General features: G+C 41.1%; 1 protein-coding gene and 1 non-coding gene across 2 annotated transcripts in view; one reads left to right on the top strand and one right to left on the bottom strand.

The window, feature by feature from the left end:
• The first annotated feature begins 2430 nt into the window (after positions 1 to 2430).
• The window catches only part of LOC124804792 (acetylcholine receptor subunit beta-like 2), a 308830-nt gene continuing 284691 nt past the window's right edge, over positions 2431 to 26569 (top strand). The window contains exon 1 of the mRNA XM_047265120.1: positions 2431 to 2548. Coding sequence (XP_047121076.1) covers positions 2491 to 2548 — 58 coding nt within the window. The 5' untranslated portion in view covers positions 2431 to 2490. The remainder of the gene's footprint in view (positions 2549 to 26569) is intronic.
• Trnat-ugu lies at positions 12537 to 12611 on the bottom strand. Its single transcript has one exon. It is a non-coding gene; the product is annotated as a tRNA-Thr (tRNA).

Raw genomic sequence — 26569 nt, 5'->3', positions numbered from 1 at the left:
GCCACCATGCTGAATAATGCTTTTCGTGTAACCACATGACGTCGTGTTACGAGTCAAACTGTTCGCTATAGGCTGCATGATGCGCAACTTCACTCCCGACGTCCATGGCGAGGTCCATCTTTGCAACCACGACAACATGCAGCACGGTACGGATGGGCCCAACAACATGCCGAATGGACCGCTCAGGATTGGCATCACGTTCTCTTCACTTATGAGTGTCGCATATGCCCTCAACCAGACAATCGTTGTAGACGTTTGGAGGCAACCCGGTCAGGCTGAACGCCTTAGACACCCTGTCCAGCGAGTGCAGCAAGGTGGAGGTTCCCTGCTGTTTTGTGGTGATTATGCGGGGCCGACGTACGCCGCTGGTGGTCATGGAAGGCGTCGTAACGGCTGTACGATACGTGAGTGCCATCCTCCGACCGATAGTGCAACCACATAGGCAGCATATTGGCGAGGCATTCATGGACGCCCCCATCGTGCACAGCTTGTGAATGACTTCTTCCAGGACAGCAACATCGCTCGACTAGAGTGGCCAGCATGTTCTCCAGACATGAACTTTATCGAACGTCCCTGGGATAGACTGAAAAGGGCTGTTTGTGGACGACGTGATCCACCAATCACTCTGAGGGATCTACGCCGAATTGCCGTTGAGGAGTGGGATAATCTGGACCAACAGTGCCTTGATGAACTTGTGGATAGTATGCCACGACGAATACAGGCATGCATCAATGCAAGAGGACGTGCTACCGAGTGTTAGAGGTACCTGTGTGTACAGCAGTCTGGACCACTACCTCTGAATATCTCGCTGTATGGTGGTACAACATGCAATGTGTGGTTCTCATGAGCAATAAAAAGGATGGAGTGATGTTTATGTTGATCTCTATTCCAATTTTCTGTAGAGGTTCCGGAACTCTTGGAACTGAGTTGCTGCAAAAATTTTTTTGATTGTGTATAATATTGTTAGGTTCCATCCTGGATATTCCATTGTTTGAAAGTAATATTAGAGATTTGTGAAAAGACATGACAATTAGAAAGTTTATTTTTCTTTTTACGAACTTCAATTTTTCTAACTAGACTGTAGTTTGTTTGACGGCGCAAACATAGACTGATATTATTGTTATTCTTTTTTTTTTATTTTGAGTCTGTGGTCTTCTGACTCATTCGTTGCGGCACTCCACGAATTCGTTTCTAGTGCCAGCCCCTTCATTTCAGAGTATCACTTGCAACTAATATCCTCAATTATTTGTTGGATGTACTCCAAGCTGTGTCCTCTACAGCTCTCTCTAGTACCATGGTAGCTATTCCCTTCAACAAATGTCCTGCCATCATGTCCCTTCTTCATGACTGTACTGCTTCCTTTGGCGATTCTCAGGAAAAGCTCCTCACTAATCATCTTATCAGTCTACCTAATTTTAAAAATCCTTCTACAGCACTTCATATGAAACAACGAGATTCTCTTTATGATCATTCCACGGTCCGTGATACGCTGCCATCCAATGCTGTGGTCCAAACGTGCGTTCGCAGAAATTTCTTTCTCAAATTAAGGCCTATCCGTCATACTAGTAGCCTTCTCTTGGCCAGGATGTTATCTTTGCCTGCGCTAATATCCTTGTTTTCCTCGTTTCTTCGTCAGTCATGCGTTATTTTGCTTCCAAGATAGCATAATTTCTTACCAGTCTTTTGTTAAGTGTATCTCTAGTGTCATTTCTGCTTCTTCTGATTACTTTCGCCTCTCTTTGATCCACATTCTGTGCTCATTAGACTGTTCATTCTATTCAACGCGTCCTGCCATTCTCTTCAGTTTCATTCTCATCATCAGCGAATACGTCTTTCCCTATAGCTTTCTGCTAGATTTCTCAAAATTTTGAAAACCCTGCACCATTTTGCACTGTGAAAACTTTTTTTCATGTTGACAAAACCTACTAGTGTGTCTTGCTTCCATTATCAATCGCAACATCAGAACTGTCTTTCTAGTGCCCTTACCTTTCCGAAAACCAAACTGATCCTCAATCACTCTTTCTGTAGAATGCGTATAAGAAGCTTTATTGGACTAGCCATACACTTCCGAACAGTTGACAATCCATAAATGAAACTCTTGTAGAACCGTTAACATTGTCAAAGCACGCAAAACATATCAATCAGGCTTTTACTGCGGTGTATACAATAAATAATACAAATTAAAATATTGTTTTGAAGACTGTAAAGAATGGAAATGAAAATTTTGTGGAAATAAAATGTGTTCGGGAATAATGTAGTTCCGGTGCCTAGAGCAGCCGTGTTGAGGCGTGGCGCGGCACCTGTGGAGTACGTGGTATGGGAAGCGACCGAAAGATGGCTCTGCAGTAGCTGCACACGGTCTATTGATTGTAGCGCCATCTTTCGTGGATGCTGGGCGCTGGACCACCATAAACACAACTTGCTGTCCCGTAGCAGACCATAGTACGTGCCTTCCCGGTGAATATGGACTGAAGAAGCGTGGGTAGGAAAATGGCGAAGAGCGTTTTTCGTTTGTTGTCGCTCTCGTTCTTGTGGAATGGGGTGCTGGGTAAGTGAAAACATTGTAGGAAGTGTGTGCATGCTACGGTACGCAACTTAGTTACGCCTGTCTACGTGTCATTTATAGCAAAGAGCTGATTGGCCTTTTGTTCTTTCGTGTGTTTGGTGTTGGAATATGTAATTGATTATGTAAGATAATTCTACTAATATGTCACGTATGAGTAGTCCTATAGAACCTTCGGGTTTATTTACGAAACTCCGTTTACAGATTACCTCCGTCGAAGTTTCGAGCACTAAAACGCGTTTACAAGCCCATGCAGAATCTTTCTCGTCACATTTGGCATTCTAGAAGAAATAGAATTCGGTTTGGAAGTAACAGTGACATTAATGTGTCACTATCTGAAAGAATACGTTTAATGTTTACAAAATGATACTATCACTTATCTCAATGTCATTCGAATTTGATTTGTATGCCTGGAGAGAATTCTTGTATTTTCGAAGCGCTAAAAATATTCCTTGGAGTTTCTGCATAACAGGAAATGTCGGTAACTGTCCTGTACGGAAAATGTTTAAAGAATATTGAAGCACGACATGACTGTTTGTGAGAATAAGACGACTTTCATTAGAATAAATTTCGTTGACAAATGTCACGCATCAGAACTGCCAGTTGCGAATGTAATTACCTTCAACAGCACAGATAAAATATTAAGTATGCTAACCCTTTGTTACAAGTGTTCTCTTTTCTGCACTTGCACGTATATAATCGCTTTCATGCCTCTAAAACAGTGTTATCAGCCACAAGAGACGAGAGTGCCGTAGTATTTACAGCCATTACTTCATAAAAAAGCGCATCAAATTGATGGGATGCACTCGCATTGAAACACTAATTTAAAACCGCCTCGCTGATCGTACTGACAGTCTATGTTCACACACCAGCTGTATAGACACAGTAATTAGCTAAGTGTCAAATAACTGAGAAACTGTCATATTATCGCGAGAGTCTCATCACATATAGATAAGAAAATCTACGGTATGTAATGAAATTTTCATTTGCTGCGTGTTAGTAATCAAAGCTTATGTATTTTCTTTCAGGAATGGAGTAGTGCATGTCTGTTCACAGAAAGTGGCGTAGACGTTGCATGATATTTTATTTTCCTGTTGCCTTTTCGTCTAGCTGTTGATGAAAAAGATGTAGTATATAATTCAGTGCCATGCTAAGAAACACTGTAAAAGATATTACAATTCAAAATTATTTCAGAGTGTCACAGAACATTCTATCTTCAAAATTAATGTAATTTGGTGTTTCTTCTCGTGGTACAATTAGATATGGTGTGAAACTGTTAAGTGGTGACGCTGTTGTCTGCTGGAAAGTATTGTCGTTGGATTGTCCTGAGAAAATGCAGAAAGACTTGGACAAAATTTCGACGTCGTGTAAAGAATCGTCGCTCTTTTTAAAGTGTGTGAAATATAATGACTAAAACATACAGAAAGAAATAGTGTCCTATTACAAGATCAGAGGTACACATCTGGACCAAGTCACATTGTATGAGTATTTAGTCAAGACGTTAAGAAAGTATGCAGAATGGGACGACCAAGCAAAATCAGTATTAGGAAAGGGGACTGAGGACTTAGATTTGTTTGAAGGCTCCGTGAAAGTACAGTGACTCTGTTAAACGAGTACTTTCCTTATTAACCTATGGCTCAAATGGCTCTGAGCACTACGGGACTCAACTTCCGAGGTCATAAGTCCCCCAGACTTAGAACTACTTAAACCTAAGTACATCACAAACATCCACGCCCGAGGCAGGATTCGAACCTGCGACCGCAGTGGTCGCGCAGTTCCTGACTGTAGGGCCTAGAACCGCTCGGCCACTCCGGCCGGCTATTAACCTATGGCCCCAGCGTTCAAGGTCGTTAACACGTTGCCATAACAACATGACAACAAACATCTAACGAATACAAAGATATGCAGGTAGGATAGCAGCAGACCAGTATAACGCATATGGAAGTCAAAGACAGAAGTTCGGGGGACTTAAAAAGGTATTCTTGGAACAAGGAGAACGTATTTCTCGGGAACCCTGTTGGGTACATTTAGAGTACCCGCATTACACGGGGACTGCGCAGTCATTCTATTGTCACAATCGTATATGTCACACAGGATCATTAAAGTAAGATAAACGTGATTAGGCCGCGTGCAGAGGAATGGAGACAGTCGTTATCCACTGGCTCAGTATTCGAATACAATGGGGCAGTCTGTCGTCAAAATCGGTGAGAAGTTGCGTCCGCCACGTCATGTACAGTGAACTGCGGTATGTGCTGGTACATGTCGACGTCCGTCATTATAAAGCAATAATGTTTTTTGGTAGTGGGAAATTCGCTATTTCTTTCAGCATATGGTTGTACCCGAACATTAACTCCATAGTTGCACCGAGCGAGGTGGCGCAGTGGTTAGACACTGGACTCGCATTCGGAAGGACGACGGTTCAATCCCGCGTCCGGCCATCCTGATTTAGGTTTTCCGTGATTTCCCTAAATCACTCCAGGCAAATGCCGGGATGGTTCCTCTGAAAGGGCACGGCCAACTTCCTTCTCCATCCTTCCCTAATCCGATGAGACCGATGACCACGCTGTCTGGTCTTCCCCAAACCAACCAACCAACCATAGTTGCAAGTTCACTGGCTCTCCTCTACAAATTGAAATGACTAGGGTTCGCAAAAAATCATTTGATGAAAGTTAAACGTGATGGGAAGCAACAAAGTATATTGAGAATTTTAAAAATATTTCTGCAGGATATTTGAAAACTTATGATACAGTTCTGGAGGTTGTGGATGGGACTTAGTAGATCATAGGAGCCCATGTCTGGAAACAGTTCGTTTCCATGTTACACGGAAAACGAGACCCATAGATTTTACTCCTATTTACTGTGGTATTACAACAGTTGTTCGATATGAGGACCAACAAGTTCGGAGCAAACAGCGTATCTGCACAAAACGTTTGCGTAAACTGTGTCTAATATGCGTTGGTGTATGGTGAATCACTTTTACCACAGCCTTGATCCGTGAGACCAGATCATCCTCGGACTGGACAGAGGTGGCGCAGTGGTTAGCACAATGGACTCGCATTCGGTACGTTGACGGTTAAAATCCGCGTCCGACCATCCTGATTTGAATTTTCCATGGTTTCCCTAAATCGCTCCACGCACATACCCGGATGGTTTCTTTGAAATGGCACGGCCCATCTCCCTCCGCTCTTTGTGCTCTCTCTCTAATGTTCTCGATGTCGAAGGGACGTTCAACCCAGTCTTCCTTTCTTCCGACTGAACAGGGGTCTCGTAAACAAGACTCTTCATGTGGCCACATAACAAAGAGTTCAAAGGGGTTAAAAGTGGGGATCCTGATGCCTAAGCGTGTGGTCCACCTCGACCGATCCACCTGTCCCCGTAGACTACGTTCAGATGGTTTCGGATGCGAAGTGCAAAATGTACTGCCGCACCATGCTGGAACCACGTTTCGTGCCGGATGTCCTATGGCACACCTTTCAAAAACTCCGGCAGCATCTTTTGCAGGAATATCAAGCATGTGGCACCCGCAGGGTGGGGTGGAAAGATGTACAGCCTAAACATACGGCTATCTCAGATACCCGCTCAGATACTGATACCGAAGGTGTGCTGAAATCTTCGTTTACACATGGCTTTGAGGTTTCCTTGATCCCAAATGTGGCTATTTCGAGCATTCAGAACACCTTCCCAATCGAAATGCATTTGGTCGGCGCACAAAATTCGCCTTGAAAACCGAGGAAAGTCTACACAACGGTGTAAAAACCACAGAATTTGACAAAAGGGTACCAATTGAAGTTTGGTACCCTTGCTTTATCAACTGCGAAAAGCCACAATATCTTGTCCTATGCCTATATCCCTTCTTTGCTGTATTAACTTGGCTGTGTCAGCCAAAATTCGATCTGCAGCATGATGTTCTGCGAAACATTGGAAAAAGCATCTGGCTTACGATGTTAAGGGGACTAACTTTTCTGACGAGGTCTCCAAGGATCATTATTTAATGTATGCTGAAAATCAGTTTCGTTCCAAGTCAATAGAAACTGTGTCAATGAATATGTTCAACTGGCAGTTCATTGAGTATACTACCACCTCCTTTATTGATGTGATTTCTAGCACTGATGGTACGCTACTGCACTGGCTAAGGTTTGCACACCCTGTTATATAGCAAATCATGTGCACGTTTTGTGATGCTGGAAAGCCAAGCGGTTTCACTAAAGCCCTGTTCCCGTGATGCCTTACAACATGCTGTACAAGGAACACATCTTAAAGGACAGTGTTGGTGAAGAAATTCAGGGGAGTCTTACACAGAGGAATTACAGAAGAAGTTCTGAAGTGGGCCTAAGTACTCGGGTTTGTCGTCTGTACTTTGTACGTAGTAGATATAACCATCTACCAGTTAGGAAGATAAGACTTATCAAATGCAGTGTTGTAGTTCGAAAAGTGCACCATATCACCTAGGGTGAACTTCTGTTTGTGTGGATTCACCATCTTAATATGACTGTGTGCTGTATTTAGAAGTTCATTGGCATGTACACTGATATGCCTCATCTTAATTGTATGATATTCGATTCGATTATAGTTCCCAATAATTTGCGGAAGAATGCAAAGCCATTTGTATGAATCACGAAGACTGAATTGCATCCACATGTGGATTTTAGTGTTTCTACATCTACATCCATACTCGGCAAGCCACCTGACGGTGTGTGGCGCAGGGTACCTTGAGTACCTCTATCGGTTCTCCCTTCTATTCCAGTCTCTTAATGTTCGTGAAAAGAAGGATTGTCGGTATGCCTCTGTGTGGGCTCTAATCTCTCTGATTTTATCATCACGGTCTCTTCGCGAGATATACGTAGGCGGGAGCAATATACTGCTTGACTCCTCGGTGAAGGTATGTTCTCGAAACTTTAACAAAAGCCCATACCGAGCTACTGAGAGTCTCTCCTGCAGAGTCTTCCACTGGAGTTTATCTATCATCTCCGTAACGCTTTCGCGATTACTAAATGATCCTGTAACGAAGCGCGCTGCTCTCCGTTGGATCTTCTCTATCTCTTCTATCAACCCTATCTGGTACGGATCCCATACTGCTGTTCAGATGCTCCACAATACTCGTTTTCATGTGGGAGAGTGTCGAATAGTGGTTTATTCTGTGTCGATCCATTACTAACTTGAAATACTTATTGTAAAATTCACCTCCTTGATCAGAATGCAGGTTGTCAGGACACTGATTCGTAAAAGTGTGCAGAAATTGCTTAAGAACCTGTACAACATCCATCCCAATTTTTTTTTCACGGAAAGCGCCCACGCGAATTTGGAATACATATCTATGATAGTTAAAATACAAGGTGAGTCAGGAGGGAAGGTACATGCTTTGAGGGTCATGGTATTGGTGATTCTGAACAAAAAATTTCAGAAGAAGATGCTCCCTATTCCTAACCATATTGTTGCTGTTATGGTCTTCATCCTACATCCTGAGTCTGCTTAGTCTATTCATCTCTTGGTCTCCCTCTACGATTTTTACACTCCACGCTTCCCTCCAATACTAAGTTGGTGATCCCATGATCCAGCAGAACGTGTCCTACCAGTCTTTCCCTTCTTCTGGTCAAGTTATGCAACAGATTCCTCTTCTCCCCAATTCTGTTCAGTATCTCCTCATTAGATACGTGCTCTACCCAACTAATCTTCAGTATTATTGTGTAGCACCACATTTCAAAAGCTTCTATTCTCTTGTTGTATTCACTTTTTATCGTTCATGTTTCACTCCCATACATGGCTACACTCTATACAAATACTTTCAGCAAAGACTTCCTGACACTTAAATCTATACTCGATGTTAACAATTTCTCTTCTTCACTAACGATTTCCTTGCCATCGCCAGTATACATTTTATATCCTCTCTACTTCGACCATCATCAGTTATTTTGCTCCCCAAATAGCAAAATTCCTTTACTACTTTAAGTGTCTCATTTCCTAATCTAATTTCCTCAGCATCACCCGAGTTAACTCGACTACATTTCATTATCCTCGTTTTGCTTTTGTTGATGTTTATCTTTTATCCTCCTTTCAAGACACTGTCCATTCCGTTCAACTGTTCTTCCAAGTCCTTTGCTGTCTCTAACAGAATTACAATGTCATCAGCGAACCTCCAATGTTTTTATTTCTTCTTCATGGATTTTAATCCCTATTCCAAATATTTCTTTTTTTCCTTTGCTGCTTGCCCAATATGCAGATTGAATCACATCGGAATAGGCTACAACCCTGTCTCACTCCCTTCTGAACCACTGCTTCCCTTTCGTGCCCCTCGACTCTTATAACTGGCATCTGGTTTCTGTACAAATTGTAAATAGCCTTTCGCTCCCTGTATTTTACCCCTGCCACCTTCAGAATTTGAAAGACAGTGTTCCAGTCAACATTGTCAAAATCTTTCTCTAAGTCTAAAAATGCTATAAACGTAGGTTTGCCTTTCCTTAATCTTTCTTCTAAGATAAGTCGTAGGGTCAGTATTGGCACTCGTGTTCCTATATTTCTATGGAATCCAAACTGGTCTTCTCTACCAGTTTTTCCATTCGTCTGTAAGGAATTCGTGTCAGTATTTTGCAACAGCGGCGTATTAAACTGATAGTTCGGTAATTTTTACACCTGACAGCATCTATTTTCCTTGGAATTGGAATTGTATTCTTTTTGAAAGTTGAGGGTATTTCGCCTATCTCATATATTTCGCTCACCAGATGGAAGAGTTTTGTCATGGCTGGCTCTCCCAAGGCTATGAGAAGTTCTAACAGAATGTTGTCTACTCCGGGGGCCTTGTTTCGACCTACGTCTTTCAGTGCTCTGTCAAATTCATCATGCCTTATCATATCTCCCATCTCGTCTTCATCTACGTCCTCTTCCATTTCCATAATATTGCCCTCAATTACATCGTCCTTGTATAGACCGGTCAATATACTCCTTTCACCTTTTTGTTTTCCCTTATTTACTTAAGATTTGTTTTCTGTCTGAGTTTTTGACATCCATAGCATCTATTTTACCCTTAGCGACATTTACTTCCTTACTTTTCTCCTCTAGCCATTTCTGCTTGACCATTTTGCATTTCCAGTCGATTTCATTTTTGAAACGTTTGTATTTCTTTTCCCCTGCTTGATTTACTGCATTTTTATATTTACTCCTTTCGTCAATTAAGTTCGATATCTCTTGTGTTACGCAAGGATTTTTGCTAGTCCTTGTCTTTTTACCTACTTGATCCTCTACTGCCTTCACTATTTCATCTCTCAAAGCTAATCATTCTTCTTCTACTGTATTCCTTTGCCCTGTCCTTGTCAATCGTTCTCTAATGCTCCCTCTGAAACTCTCTCTAACCTCTGGTTCCTTCTTTTTATCCAGGTTCCATCTCCTTAAATTCCTACCTTTTTGCAGTTTCTTCAGTTTTAATCTATAGTTCATAACCAATAAATTTTGGTCAGAGTCCATATCTGCCTCTATAAATGTCTTAAAGTTTAAAACATGATTCCGAAATCTCTGTCTTACCATTATGTAATCAATCTGAAACCTTCTGGTGTCTCAGGTCTCTTCCATGTACACAACCTTCCTTCATGATATTTAAACCAAGCGTTAGCGATGATTAAATTATGCTGTGTGCAAAATTCTATCAGGCGGCTTTCTCTTTCATTTCTTACTCCTCAGTCCATATTCATCTACTACGATTCCATCTATTCCTTTTCCTACTATCGAATTAGAGTTCCCCATGACTATTAAATTTTCGTCTTCTTCAACACTGAATAGTTTCTTTGATCACATCATACATTTCTTCAATCTTTTCATCATCTGCGGAGCTAGTTACTGTATAAACCTGTACTATTGTAGTAGGCGTGGGCTTCGTGTCTATCTTGGCTACAATAATGCGTTCAGTATGCTGTTCGTAGTAGCTTATTCGCGTTCCTATTTCTTTTATTAATTATTAAACCTACTCCTGGATTACCCCTATTTGATTTTGTATTTATAACTCTGTATTCACCTGACCAGAAGTCTTGTTCCTTCGGTCACCGAAAATCACTAATTCCCACTATATCTAACTTTAACCTGTCCATTTCTCTTTTTAAATTTTCTAACCTACCTGTCCGATTAAGGGATCTGAGATTCCACGCTCCGATACCTATTTGTTTCTCATGATAACAACGTCGTCCTGAGTAGTTACCGCTGAAGTATTTTACAGAAGAGGACTTCATCATCATTTAACCGTACAGTAAAGCTGCATGGCCATCGGGAAAAATTACGACAATAGCTTCCCTTGCTTTCAGCTGTTCGCAGTACCAGAATAACAATGCTGTTTTGGTTGATGTTACAATGCCAGCTCAATCAGTAATCCTGACTGTTGCCCCTGCAACTACTGAAAAGACTGCTGCCCCTCTTCAGGAACCACACATTTGTCTGGCGTCTCAACAGATACTCTCTGTTGTGGTTGCAGCACCTACGGTACAGCTACCTGTATCTCTGAGGCTAGGTCCATGGCTGTTTGAAAATCACAAGTGCCATTTACACGTCCTTCTTCACTAGCACTCACATACAAATATAACCTAAGCCACATTAGGCTATATGGTGTTGTCTTTACTGTCCATTTCAATGCACACTTCACTTGTGCCAGTGGCACAGTACCTCACAGAAACGTATTCTGGTTACTGGATCGATGAATGTGGAGCCATTTCGTGGCTACCGAGGTCACCCGATCTGACTCCATTGTATTACAGTTTGTGGGGTTTGCTTAAGAGGGAATTCCACAAGTGCAAACTGAACATAAAGGAGGAGCTTTCTGCCCATATTTTACATGAGTGTGCTCAAGTAAAGGAACATGTGAAAGAGCTCAGATCAGCACCACAGCAGCTGGCAAAATACGTTGATGTTGATGGTGGACTTTCTGAACATATTTTTTTGAGGAAATGTACACAAGTAAAGGAAGCATTAGATCACAGTGCTTCATTTACTAGTACCTGCGTTGCTCCTGTTCGCCACTGTTTTCATTAGTTTCCTCAGGAACTGTTAAGGACAGGACATATGTTTGTGTGATGTTTCTTGTTCAGAATCACTAATACTATCACTCCTCATTTTTCCTTCTGACTCACCCTGTATATTTGAACCGTTTATTAGACCGTGAATGTTTTCTCAGAACCTGCTGAAATGTTTCTGTTGATATTAACCAGAGTATCAATTCCGTGAATGTCTCTTTCAGTCATTTGTTCGTAATTACTTTAACCTTTAAATCTTCTGTTTCCGCTCTCGCATCGCCACTCGAAGTTGTCGTCCTGCTATGCAGTGTCACTTCCAAGTGCGTCGAACTTCACTATCTGTGGGAAAGCGCTGTGATAATGGAAGATTATGGTCGCAACCCACTAGCTACAACATCACTCAGTCACTTCTTACCGAAATCCTTCTGTACGTAACAGTCCCCACAACATTTTCAACATACCAGCTAACACATGCACGTCTAAGCTCTCAATAATCAAGCTCGTCGACAGGCAGATCGTTAGTATCCCAAAGTCAACAAGAAAGTAATGAATCAATTAAGTAATTCCATGTAATCTTATTTTGTTTTTCTTTTCTGAACAACAGCCATTGTTGTCCCGACCTCTCCTTCTTTGGCATCCCTGGCACCCAGAGTCGTAAGATCAAAGTGTAGATGGCTCCTCCCCACCAGTATAAACACTCGCTCTCCGTCACGCCTTGTGGCTGTAATGTTCTTACAACTGCTTTTGTATCCGATCATAAATAAAAAATGCGCGCACAGTATGCGCTCTTCCTTTCCACTGTGCCGATGCAAGATGATGGTGCAGAATCCTTAATTTATATGAAGATGGTATCTGTTCTTTCGGACATGTCCAAAAGAACAAATACCATCGGTGGCCATGCAACGGTCTAGAATGAAATGATAATGAAATCAAGACCCTACGCTATCGACAGGCGTTGATATACACCAACGGGGACAGTTGAAAATGTACGCCTCGACCGGGGCTCGAACCCGGGATCACCTGCTTACATGGCAGACGCTCTATCCATCTGAGCTACCGAGGGCACAGAAGATAGTGCGACTGCAGGGATTTATCCCTTGCACGCTACCCGTGAGACCAACATTCCCAACTTAATGTCCACACACTAGATTCGTAGTGCCCCTGTCCATTACACTCATTACTTGCAGCAGACAATCTTACTGAGTTCTGTAAGAGTTCGCCGAGGATGGTATCTATTCTTTCGGACATGTCCGAAAGAACAGGACCTGTCGCTACCTTGATCAGCAACATGTACCACCACAGATCCCCCGCCTAAGAAGAAAGATCTCGTGTAGAATAATATAAATAACTAATCACAGTACTTAATAACTTTGACTTTCCATAAATTACCTTCACGTACCCATCAAGAGCAACTTAACACAAAGCGTTATTGCCATTCCTTCCACAACAAACTACTCACATTCAGATATTTTCAGTTAACCATTTTTCCATTTCTAATTCCTCAGTGCATCAGATACAAGTGTTGATCTCTTTGCGTTAATGTATGATAGTTATTGTTTCATAATTTATACTGATTCATCACGAGGCATACCCTTCATGGATTATCTTTCACCGTACGTCACATTCTACGTCTCAGCGAACGATGTTTCAAACAGAATATAGCCACAGTTTAATGAACGACTTTAAAAGAAAATTCTTGAGACAGCATATCGCTTTCCTTCAAAATATGTTCCTAGCCGTAGAAACAAATTAGAAACATTTTCCATGACTGTTTAGGCTCTTGTTTTTATCTATTGATAATGGATAATTTCCTGTAACTACTTTGTAACAACATAGTTCCCTCAGTTTTTCTGATGCACAACTTTCCAACCTTTTAGTTACCATAAGGAGTTACATGATTACATTACCATTTACTCTTATTCTCCTGTCTTAAAATCTCATTTTTGCCTTCATACAACATTCACAGAAACACGGTGATACAATAAAATCACCCTTGCCCAGTTACATCCTTACGCTTCAATTATTTTCGAGAATAATTCTTTAAATTTTCTTTCTGTTATTTTACAGTTTCATACTTGCATAATCGATTTACTCTCATCTAATCCTCTGGACAGACACTGGGAACATACTTTCTAATATCTGCGACGCAAGTGTTTTCCTGGATACACCTGACCACAGATTAGACTGCCTGTCCTTTATTTATTGACTCTCTATAGATCCGGATGAACTTCAACTAAAAAAATGTGTAATAGTATGTGCAGTTTCTGACCTCTCCTCTGCATTGTTACCAATGTTGAAGTTTCTCCTTTGCACAGTGGACTTACCAGGCTATGAAACACATTAGCTTTTTTATACTCTTTCTAATTCGTACTACATTGTTAACCTACATATTCATTGAGCCATTTGTTTCTTCTTATTTTCAAGGACTGTTTTGTTTTACGCTAACAAATGTTTACTGCAACGTTCGTATCTCGCATGTAGTTGTGACACATTCATCATATTAGCCAAGCACCAAGAGTTGCCACATACTCTTACCTCTGTCTTACTTCCTTACGTTCTGTATTAACATGTTAGGACGTCATAATACCCTTAGCCAGAGTCGTGCGTACTGCAATTCAACTTCCCCGCTGAAAATGTGACGTTCCTAACATATGCCTTTAAGTTCAAATGGCTCTGAGCACTATGGGATATAACTTCTGAGGTCATCAGTCCCCTAGAACTTAGAACTACTTAAACCTAACTAACATCACAGACATCCATGCCTGAGGCAGGATTCGAACCTGCGACCGTAGCGGTCACGCGGTTCCAGACTGTAGCGCTTAGAACCACTCGGCCACACTTGGCCGGCTGCCTTTAAGTACGATTGAATTAATTTTAACTGTCTGTGCCATCTGTCCATGTCCGTGCATTGTAAGTATATTATAAGCGTGTTAAGACGGAGGATATTGTTGGTACTTCTGTCGGAGGATGTAACGCCGGAAATGCATATCCTCTTATTTTCATCTATTGTACTATAATTCGTTTTCCTTATTTTTGTTACCCGAATATATGACATTTCTGTGTCTTTACATATTGTAATTGTTTTACTATTTGTATATATATATATTTATGCACTCATGTCGATGTATAATTGGTTTGTTTCGTAAATATTATTTGTATTTTTACGCTGGGTCTTGCCTAGGGAAAACTGCTATCGAACGATTACATCGATGGGTCGTGTGAAGAATCAAAGTGTGTAGGATCTTTGGTAGTGTTAACTCTGCCGCGTGAAGCGCGGGCAGGGCAGTGAGGGTCTGGCGGGAGTAGCGAGTGGAGCAGGTGTCGTGTGACGCTCCCGCGAGTTGCCGCGCTTTCGGGGTTTGGCAGCAAGTAATTGCGCTCGACTCGCGATAATAGTTTCTGACATGGTGTCGCGGACGGGAAGCATTAGCTGGCGCACATCAAGAGCCCGTTTCGCCTGGTGACCGTGTCGAGAAGAAGGCGCGCCAACATCCAGCTTCTGCAACAGCGACGGCCGACAATGAGTGACTGTCGCCACCTCCTCGATCGACGGCTTCAAACCTTCAATCAACCAACAAGGAAGACTAAAAGCACGTAAAGTTTCAGAACTGTATGGCAGACCTCAGCTTTTCAAATTGGTCCATTTGCCTCGCAAAATTACAGCAACTTAGCATGAACCTTTGTTGCTCATTGTCCCAATTGCATTGCCAAGCAGGGTCCCTTCCTTTTCCGAAATGAACCCGAGTGTCGTTGAAATTCAAACGCCAGCATTAAAATAATATAATTAGATTTCACTGCTTTAATTTCAGAGTTCAGTAGCTGGCTACAATATTTAGGTTACACGAGCACAAATTTAGAGTGCGAGTTTTGTTAGCATATTTTAGCTTACCTGTGACTGCAGCTCAGCTTGGTACGTACTAAATTTTACTATTGTTAATAGTTCAGAATCATTTAATTCAAGTTCAAAGTTAAATCTCTTGTTTCTAAATGCGTAGAGTCAAGTTGCTTTTGAAATGATTGTTGAGGTAGTCCAAGACTAACCGTATTTTACTGGATTTCGATGTGCTTCAGAAAGAAAGCTCACTATTAACTTCAGTCACTAAATTAACTTTCGATTTTCCGGTTTTATTAATTCTTTTGCTAAATTCAGTCAGAGTGTAGCGAAATTTATTACTTCTGACAAACTTTCAGTTTTCACACTACACGTGTCAACCTTCAGTTGCCACGCTTCTAGTGCTAATTATATATTTAATAACCTTTCTTTTTCAGTTATTATAGTAATTGTCCATAGGACTGGCGACCGTAATTTCCCCCAAATCTCAAATATCTAATTACCGCTAGTTAATTGTTAACGTAACGGCCGCACATTTACTTTTTTTATTAACTTTACCCCTTTTCAAAATTAATTTCCACCAGTTTCATTTGCATTTTTCCTTTCATTTAGATGTAACCCTTTCCTCCCTCTTTACCGATAGATTAACTTCGGTGACGATTGCTTTTCCCAAATTTCCATTAGGTACACGCGGTTTAATTTTTCACTGTCATTAAGGACGATAAGTGAGGGGGGAGGTTACACGTGGCGACCTGGTGACAGGACAATCTTCAAATTTGAGGTTGTTCTGGACACGAATTTTGCATTGTGCAAATCCCGTAACAAAGTACTGGTTACGAAATGGTCGATACGTCAGCGAGAATATTCGTGTGCGGAATCCTAATTAGAGTTGAGATTTTGCATTTAAATTGAAAATTATTAAAATGAGTGAAGGCAACAATTACCAAAATTTGGTAGACTTGGATACGGAACAATCGGCCGAACAGTGGGAAACGCGCACAGCGGTACCCATTGTTCCGGGGCAGGCGGCTAGCATGAAAGATGCGACCGCCGAAACGCAACAAAGAGCAGAAATGGAATTCCAGACTTTAGAAAATGTTTCGGAATCGGAAGTGAAAATCAAATCTGAATCCCTTGATGACGAATACGGGGGGACAATGAAAGAGGAAGCCGCTACGGAAGTAAAACCGGTGGTTTCCGGGAATTTAACTGATTTATTGAATGTTTTGATTAACGAAATCAAGAGTCAATCGGCAGAAATTAGAGATCAGGCTGCCAAGCAAGAAGCTCAGGCTGCCGAGCAAGCAGCTCAGGCTGCCAAGCAAGTAGCTCAGGCTGCCAAGCAAGTAGCTCTGTCTGAAAAAATTGAACGAATGCTAGACAATCAGAACAAAGCTATTAATGTTGTTAACAACAATGTTGAAGTTGTTAACACAAAAGTTGATAAAATCAAAGACGATATTGTCGTGATTAATACCGAAATCGGTAACCTTAAACAGGAAATGATAGGCGTTCAGGCGGAAATTGCGAGCATAAATACTCGTTTTGATTCCGAAATTAGCAGAATCGAGAAAAGTGTAGGAGACGCAGTTGCTCCGATCATCGAGAATAAGGTGACGGAACAAATTCAATTAGTGAGAAAAGAGGATCAACAGAAGGTGGAAACTTTAAAGGCTTTAGTATCCGAAGTAGATACCAAAGTGACGAAGCAGGCTAACACCTGCGAAGAGAAAAAGAGGGAAGTGGAAACGCTTGCGACAACCACTTGCCAAGTGATTACGAGGGTGTCGGAATTAGAAAGGAAACTTGACGAAAAACAGAGCTATGTGCCAATCTGTGCACATAGTTCGGAGTTGTTGACGAAAGACGAGCGGTTCGACCCCTTGAAAAAAGGCGGTATACACCCGACGGATTTCATTAAAAATTGTGAAAGAGTTTTACCCAGATCATGGACTGATGAGAGAAAAATTAATGCGATTATTGATGTGTTGGCTGGTGATGCCAAGCGTTGGGGCTTAAACCTCAACATTACGAACCTGACTTTTGACGAATTTAAAAATTTGTTTCTGGCTGAATACTGGTCAGAGCAAAAACAGCAAAGTGTCTGGCGCGAATTTGTCGTTTCGAGGCCTTTCGATGCGAATTCGCGCGGTTCGATGAAGGAGTTTTGTGAGGGCTGGATCCGCAAGTTGGAATATTTGCGTGACCGCCGCTCGGAATCCGAAATAGTCTGGGAACTCTACAAGAAGCTTCCAGATGATACAAAACGATACGTAGGAAGCAATTACAGGACAGTCAATGATTTCCTGGAAAGAGTGGAGGACGAGGACAATTGGCGCAATAATCGCGACAGTGGCAGAGGCCGTGGTAACAACAACGGGTACCACAGCAACCACAACAACGATAACCACGGGAATAATGCATACCACAACCATGGCAGCAATAACAATAATGGTTCGGACCGTAATAACAATCGGTACAATGCAAATAATAACAGGAATGACGGAAACCAGTATCATACTAACGTGATACGGGCTTCACAGAATAGTAATAACGCCAGAGGGTGTGATCAGCCGCCTCAGCAGCATCCGGGGAGCGTATCTGCTGGGACGAGACAGGGAAACCATTAGCCGCGCCGGTGAGGGGCCGACCGGGCGTGGAGAAATTTTGGCGGCCCAATAGCAGGAGAAAACCCAGGTGTCGTCGGTATGAAAATTCCGTGTGGAATAATCAACGGCGGGAGAGTGTGCCAGTGTTAAGAGAAAAGAGTGCGCCCACAAGTAGTAGATCAGCTGTATACACGGCAGTAGAAAATACATTCGCTGTCAGTGAGAACAATTTAAGTAGTGTTCCGGAAATCGATCATAAAGTGGCAGCTGTAATACCCGCAGCGGAACTGGAGAATGAGTTTAAGAATGATTCGCAATTGTTTAGAGAAGATCAGATGTCGGATAAAACGTCCGTCATTGAGCGAGGGGATGCAGAGAGGGATGAGGTCTGGTTAAGGCAGTTCGGTCGATTATACGACGAACTAAGAGATTATAGGGGTCTGTATGGGAGAAGTGTTTATGGGGAGCGCGTGCAGTATTTGCCGCGTCTCGTCCCACAGGAAGATAGTATTTGTGAAGTGATTGAAAGTTCTGGCCCTAACCGGCAGACTTTACCAGAAATAGTTGATGTTAATGGGCAGCACGAGCAAGATTCGTCGTGTTTCGTCCCGCAGGAGTTAGATGTTGAAGGAGTAACGGAAAGTTCTGGCCCTAACCGGCAGACTTTACCGAAAGTTATAGTGGTAGAAGTAGCCGACCCATCCAACGCGAACATCCAGTTTAAACATTGCGAGAGTATTAAGGAGAAAGATTATGAAAATTTTAGTGATAGCCGGACACGATTGGTAGAAAAGCACATAGATTACAGCGTGTATGAGGTTAGAGCTGACGTTATACGGTCAGACGGTAGCGGTGTGGGTTGCGCAGATCCAGAGGAAGTAATTTCAGATGCTACTGGGCACATTCTTCCAGGTAGATTGGCAGATGAGATCAATCTGACCAAAGTGGAATCAACGAAGGTGACGATTAATGAATTGATAGCAAAGCAACACTCACTAGTTGACGAGTTACAGGAAAAGGTGTCGGTATTGGAGGCGAAGCTACAGCCTCAGGACAAACGTGTTGAAATTAAAACTGTAAGTGAACAGAGGCTGAAAAAGCCGCCAGATAAACCGGATTTAGGATCAAAGCCGGATGGTTTTTTCTGGAATGACCTGGATATAGACGAGGATTTACTGTGGGAAAATAAAGAAACAGTCGAGGACAAGTGTAGACAGATAGTGGTGTCTGTTAATATGCACGACCTACAACTAAACGTGTTGATTGACACCGGTGCAGAATTGAGTGCTGTATCTGGGAAAATATTTGAGTTACTGAAAGACAGACCTGGCATCGTAGTTATGCCAGTAACAGGAGTGAAAATTATCGGTGCTACTGGGAAGGCCAGTAAACCGGTCACAAAACAGATTTTTGTCAACTTCGAGATATGTGGGGCACGATTTGAACAAGAGTTTGTCGTCGTGCCAGACTTAACTACGGAAGTAATTATCGGGTTAGATTGGCTATTAAAGTACCATGCAGTGATTAACTGCGAAAGCAAAACTTTGACATGTACGTCCCAAGATAAAACAATAGTAGTTAGTTTTGACGAGGCAGGAGACGGTGTGCATAGGCAATACCAGCCTATACACATTGTTAACTGGCCGAATGGTATTGACGTAGGTATGAATTTGAACTACTGTAATGTGAGGAATCTCGGCATTGACAATAGTGTAGAAAGTGAATTGGAAAGTATTGTAGACGGTGTGTCAAACGTAACACGAACAAAGACGAGGCCGACTTTCCCGTACCTATTGCCATCACAACCATAGGGCATGGGGCAAATATGTAGCAGTATTTGAGAGAATTATGAACACCTTGAGACATGAATCTACGGGATTTTCTCCAGAGGAAATCCTGTTGGGTGACAGAAGTACAAGTTTAGTGGAAGAGATAATCAAATTCCCTCCACGGATTGACATTAGTATTGGTGTGAAAAAGGATCGTTTGCGAGAAGTAATGAAGCTAAAAGCCGATGCTCGCATACGTCGTCATGACACTAAAGCGCGTTTTGATTAATCAATTTAATTTTAATCAATTTAATCATGATCTAATCAACTGAAAAATCCAAGCTGCTAGTTTAAGTTTTCAGCTGAGTCACAGTAGATTAAGCAATGTAAACATGATTTTGTAACTAGCTGTAAGATTTCATGAATATGTGTTTTACTAGTCATTGCCGATGTACTTAGACGCTGTTTTAAGTTTCAGGCTAGTACATGCGTGTGATGATGGACAGTGTTGAGTTATCCACTGTGATAGTATTAAGGGACTCCTTGAGATTACTCGGGAGTGAGTTTTTCCTAAAGAATTCAGTGAAACGGACGTTCTGGAAACGCCGTCACAAGGGCGAGTGAGATCAAGCGTGCCGCACACGCGGGCGCAACAATACTGGCGAGGCGAGCCGCTGTCGGCTCTTGTGCCGCTGTTGGCTCTTGTGCCGCTGTCGGCATTCTTTGTACTTGCGAGTACGAAAGGCGGAATAGTTTTTCTTCCCGGACAGCTGATGTGAAAGAATTCTGCTGTCAATATTTATGTTTTTTTCGATCTACTGAATATTATTTTCTTGTTTAGCGTTAAGTGGAATCTCATGACGAGATATTAATTATGAAAAGGTTATGTAAAAATGTGTATTCTATGTAATTAATTATTAATTTGCGTATTTTGATCTACCTGTTTTTATGACCATGTACTCTAATTAATTTTGCAAATAGTATTCCATTTCTCATAGTGTTACGAATTTTAATGATTTTGGAATAGCTAAACCATTTTCTATGTTTTCTATGAATTTTGAAATGTTGTCAACCTGTTTTATTTTGTGCAAGGTGACAGAGTGGAATAAGATTAGGAGTGTCTCCACTCAATTATTATGGTCTAAAAATTGATTTATGGTTAATTAGACGAATGCTAACTTTTGTTGATGTTTTGAGCATATGCATTTCCGCTGTTTCTTTTTTGGGACATTTTCTGAGTCTGTTTACGTTACACGAACATCCTCAGACAATGTGGGGCACGTGTAACGCCGGAAATGCATATCCTCTTATTTTCATCTATTGTACTATAATTCGTTTTCCTTATTTTTGTTACCCGAATATATGACATTTCTGTGTCTTTACATATTGTAATTGTTTTACTATTTGTATATATATATATTTATGCACTCATGTCGATGTATAATTGGTTTGTTTCGTAAATATTATTTGTATTTTTACGCTGGGTCTTGCCTAGGGAAAACTGCTATCGAACGATTACATCGATGGGTCGTGTGAAGAATCAAAGTGTGTAGGATCTTTGGTAGTGTTAACTCTGCCGCGTGAAGCGCGGGCAGGGCAGTGAGGGTCTGGCGGGAGTAGCGAGTGGAGCAGGTGTCGTGTGACGCTCCCGCGAGTTGCCGCGCTTTCGGGGTTTGGCAGCAAGTAATTGCGCTCGACTCGCGATAATAGTTTCTGACATGGTGTCGCGGACGGGAAGCATTAGCTGGCGCACATCAAGAGCCCGTTTCGCCTGGTGACCGTGTCGAGAAGAAGGCGCGCCAACATCCAGCTTCTGCAACAGCGACGGCCGACAATGAGTGACTGTCGCCACCTCCTCGATCGACGGCTTCAAACCTTCAATCAACCAACAAGGAAGACTAAAAGCACGTAAAGTTTCAGAACTGTATGGCAGACCTCAGCTTTTCAAATTGGTCCATTTGCCTCGCAAAATTACAGCAACTTAGCATGAACCTTTGTTGCTCATTGTCCCAATTGCATTGCCAAGCAGGGTCCCTTCCTTTTCCGAAATGAACCCGAGTGTCGTTGAAATTCAAACGCCAGCATTAAAATAATATAATTAGATTTCACTGCTTTAATTTCAGAGTTCAGTAGCTGGCTACAATATTTAGGTTACACGAGCACAAATTTAGAGTGCGAGTTTTGTTAGCATATTTTAGCTTACCTGTGACTGCAGCTCAGCTTGGTACGTACTAAATTTTACTATTGTTAATAGTTCAGAATCATTTAATTCAAGTTCAAAGTTAAATCTCTTGTTTCTAAATGCGTAGAGTCAAGTTGCTTTTGAAATGATTGTTGAGGTAGTCCAAGACTAACCGTATTTTACTGGATTTCGATGTGCTTCAGAAAGAAAGCTCACTATTAACTTCAGTCACTAAATTAACTTTCGATTTTCCGGTTTTATTAATTCTTTTGCTAAATTCAGTCAGAGTGTAGCGAAATTTATTACTTCTGACAAACTTTCAGTTTTCACACTACACGTGTCAACCTTCAGTTGCCACGCTTCTAGTGCTAATTATATATTTAATAACCTTTCTTTTTCAGTTATTATAGTAATTGTCCATAGGACTGGCGACCGTAATTTCCCCCAAATCTCAAATATCTAATTACCGCTAGTTAATTGTTAACGTAACGGCCGCACATTTACTTTTTTTATTAACTTTACCCCTTTTCAAAATTAATTTCCACCAGTTTCATTTGCATTTTTCCTTTCATTTAGATGTAACCCTTTCCTCCCTCTTTACCGATAGATTAACTTCGGTGACGATTGCTTTTCCCAAATTTCCATTAGGTACACGCGGTTTAATTTTTCACTGTCATTAAGGACGATAAGTGAGGGGGGAGGTTACAAGGAGAAAGAAAGAGAAAGAAAAAGAATGGGCGTGTGAAGATCAAAGAAAGAAAGATGATAGACCCCAAAGACTGATTCCTTTCACACCCACTACCCCACACTCCCCTATCTGATGAGTAATTCACCGTGACGTCGGAGGACAAAGAGTGGTCGGCATGCCCTACAGTAGCGACTTGTCACGGTTTCACTCATACAGGCCCTGGTGAGTGATCTTAACGCACCCCCCATTGACAATCTGTACAGCTATGGCATTCACACGTTAGTCATCAGTCAGTTGTAGTCGGGCGTCTTAACCTCACTGTCAATCGCAACTATCATGTGAAGCATATCTATGTATTTACGAAATTACACAGTATATTCCGTTATGTAATTTGTATGTTTGTACTTAATGTTTTGTACGATTTATTCCTTTGCTCTGTGGGCAATTATACATTCATTATGTGTTTATTGCTACTGCTGCACTTGATAATGTGTAGCAGTTGTCGCAGGGAATACAGTTCCTCTACAGAGGATGAGGTTCTCCTGCGATTATGAATTTCTTTAATGTATCAATATTGGAAAGTTCTTTCTCTTGATCTTTTTTGGATGCACCAAAAATACTACTTTAGAATCTGGCATCCCCTCTATCTTAAAAGGTCCACTTCATCTAGGAAAAAACTTACGCATGTCCTTCTTTAAGTTCGAGCTCTGACAGAATTCTCTCCCTCATTATATTTCGTTATTCGTAATTCTACTTGTGCATGTAGTCTATCATCTACTATCTTATGTACTTCTTTTGGCTCCATCTTTCTTAAAGTAGGCCATTTAAATACTTTTAATAATCACTCATTAATAAAGTTCTTATTCATTACTTCTACAGGGGATAGCTCTGTTAACATATTTGGGAGCTCATTGGAACTTAGGGATCATCTGCGCCCAAGTTGTATGCCTATGAGAACAATAAGTCCCGCATAAATGTCAAATTTCTTTCATGACTCGTTCACATGAGTTTGATTTTGGGTGGTACTTCAGTATGCAAATGTGTGTTTCTGCTTTCCATGTTAAGAATTCTCAGTATACAAATATGTCTGTCTCCTTCCCATGCCAAGAATTCTTTGAAATTGTTACTGATAAACTGTGACCAACTACAGGTTTACATCCTCCATGGTTTTCCTACATCCACAAAATATTCTGTAAAGTTGTTTATTGCAGAAGTGTCGTAGTTTGCTTAACTGAATATGTTGTTGTTGTTATTGTGGTCTTCAGCCCTGAGACTGTTTTGATGAAGCTCTCCATGCTACTCTATCCTGTGCAAGCTTCTTCACCTCCCAATACGTACTGCAGCCTACATCCTTCTGAATCTGTTTAGTGTATTCATCTCTTGGTCTCCCTCTACGATTTTTACCCTCCACGCTGCCCTCCAATATTAAATTGGTGATCCCTTGATGCCTCAGAACATGTCCTACCAACCGATCCCTTCTTCTTGTCAAGTTGTGCCACAAACTCCTCTTCTCCCCAATCCTATTCAATACTTCCTCATTAGCTACGTGATCTACCCATCTAATCTTCAGCATTCTTCTGTAGCACCACATTTCAAAAGCTTCTATTCTCTTCTTGTCCAAACTATTTATCGTCCATGTTTCACTTCCATACATGGCTACACTCCATACAAATACTTTCAGAAACGACTTCCTGATTCTTAAATCTACACTCGATGTTAACAAATTTCTCTTCTTCAGAAACGCTTTCCTTGCTATTGCCAGTCTCCATTTTATATCCTCTTTACTTCGAACATCATCAGTTATTTTGCTCCCCAAATAGCAAAACTCCTTTACTACTTTAAGCGTCTCATTTCCTAATCTAATTCCCTCAGCATCACCCGACTTAATTCGACTACATTCCATTATCCTCGTTTTGCTAATATAACTTTACGTATTTGCACCAACGTTCCACCAAGATAAAAATGTATGTCACTTCTCCCCTTACTTTCACTAATTGACCAAAAAACATGCAGCTGCTTTATCATATAGTGCCTTTGGAACTACAGGATACCATACACTGTTTGTGAGACGTAAATGTTATTTTCTGTGATCCTGATATACCACACATATTCTTGATATTTTTCTTATCTTTCTATTGAAATTCTTAAAACAGTAGAATTTACTAGGATGTTTGATACACTTTTACATCCCAAAATGCTTATAGTCTTTGCGTATAAACAATATGAGGTCACTCTGCCCAGTTTGTGGCAACAATAACCTCCACTATCATTTATCAATTTGTAATCTTCTAAACAGTGCATTCCCACCTATCGACCAGAAAGCTTTATCTTCTAATAATAATGATGCCTGTTCACTTCCGTCTCCCTTATTACCAAAATATTCATCGGTTTTTACACGTTTTATTCACAATGCCAGTCTCCCCACTTCATCATTAGTGTAGATTATCTTCAGAAAATTAATTGAAAAGAGAACTACTGGTTCGCCAGTACATTTAATGTCATTTATGCCTAATGGTAGTCTTGACAATACATATGGTACTATATTCTCTGAACTTTATGTAATTTATTTCTATATGATATTCTTGTAGACATAAGACCCAACCCATTTATCTTCTATGTAATACTCTGATTTCAATAAGAAAGACTGAGGCTTGGTGGTCCATATATACTATGATCTTACAACCCCCATGAGTATTTGAAACTTCGGTATTCTCCATACAATTGCCGACAATACCTTCTCTGTCACTATGTAGAGAAAGCTACTGTCCTATGATCTCTTAATGTTGGGTCCCACTGTCCTTGAAACAATTCACAGGTAATATTATACTCAGAAGCATCTGTTGTTAAGTTAAAACCTCCATGCGTTGCTGGAAACTCCAGGTAGGAATATCAACAGTGTAGGAAAAGTCAGATTGCTACTTACCGTAAAGAAGACGCGTTAAGCTGCAGACAGGCATAATTAAAAGACACTTACATAAAGCTTTCGGCCACAGCCTTCTTCAGAAAAGGAGAAACACACACCATTCATACACGCAGGCAAGCACACGTCATGCACACATGGCTACCAACTCCGGCATCTCTGGCCAGAATGCCTGTCTGCAACTTTACGTGCCTTCTTTACGAGAAGTAACAGTCTGTCTCTTCCTACATTGTTCGTTCATTCATTACTAGGTGTTTTAAGATAGGTGCATTGACTAACGCTTCTTTAATATTATTAAATGCCTCTGACACTCTTTCATTCCATATCCACTTCGCTCTTTGTCTTGACAATGATAATATCTTGGATCTTTCATTGGTTGGACGTTTCGATAGAATCCAGATAAATCCAAAAAAGATCTTAACTGTTTCACAATCTTTGATGGCTCGTACTATTTGTGGATCTGGTCTAATTCCTTTTGTTCCGACTAGGTACCCTAGAAATTTTAGTTCTTCCCTTCCTAAGTGCGATTTTGAAAGTTTAAATGTGATGCCTTTGTCATAAAATTTATCTAACATTATAGTTAATAGTAAACGTATACAGTGCTCTTTCCAAGTCTTGAATATTAGTAATATGCAGTATCATCTACTTATATACACAGAAAGCGATGTGTTTAAACCGAAAGGTAATACTTTAAACTGATAAGATTGACCATTAAATAGAAAAACAGTATATTTTCTTATCATGCAATTTTACCTGCCAGTATCCACCATCAAATCCATCGAGCTAAAGTACATTCCTTGCTCAGACTTAAGCTAACAAATCATCGATACATACTGGTCAGCCTCTTTCTGTTTCTGTATGTTTGTTCACTGTACGAGCATCTAAAAGACAGCACACACCTCCTGTGGCTTTCTCCACTACTAGTGAGGGGTTATTATACAGGCCAAACATTAATAAAATCGACAAACTGCAGGGGCGGATTTCTGACTGGAAATGGAAGAAAAAAAGTTCTATGAACATGT

Source organism: Schistocerca piceifrons, chromosome 7, assembly GCF_021461385.2.
Source record: "Schistocerca piceifrons isolate TAMUIC-IGC-003096 chromosome 7, iqSchPice1.1, whole genome shotgun sequence".
Lineage (NCBI taxonomy): Eukaryota > Metazoa > Arthropoda > Insecta > Orthoptera > Acrididae > Schistocerca > Schistocerca piceifrons.
Note: the sequence above shows the minus strand (reverse complement) of the source record. Positions and strands in the feature narration are given on the sequence as shown.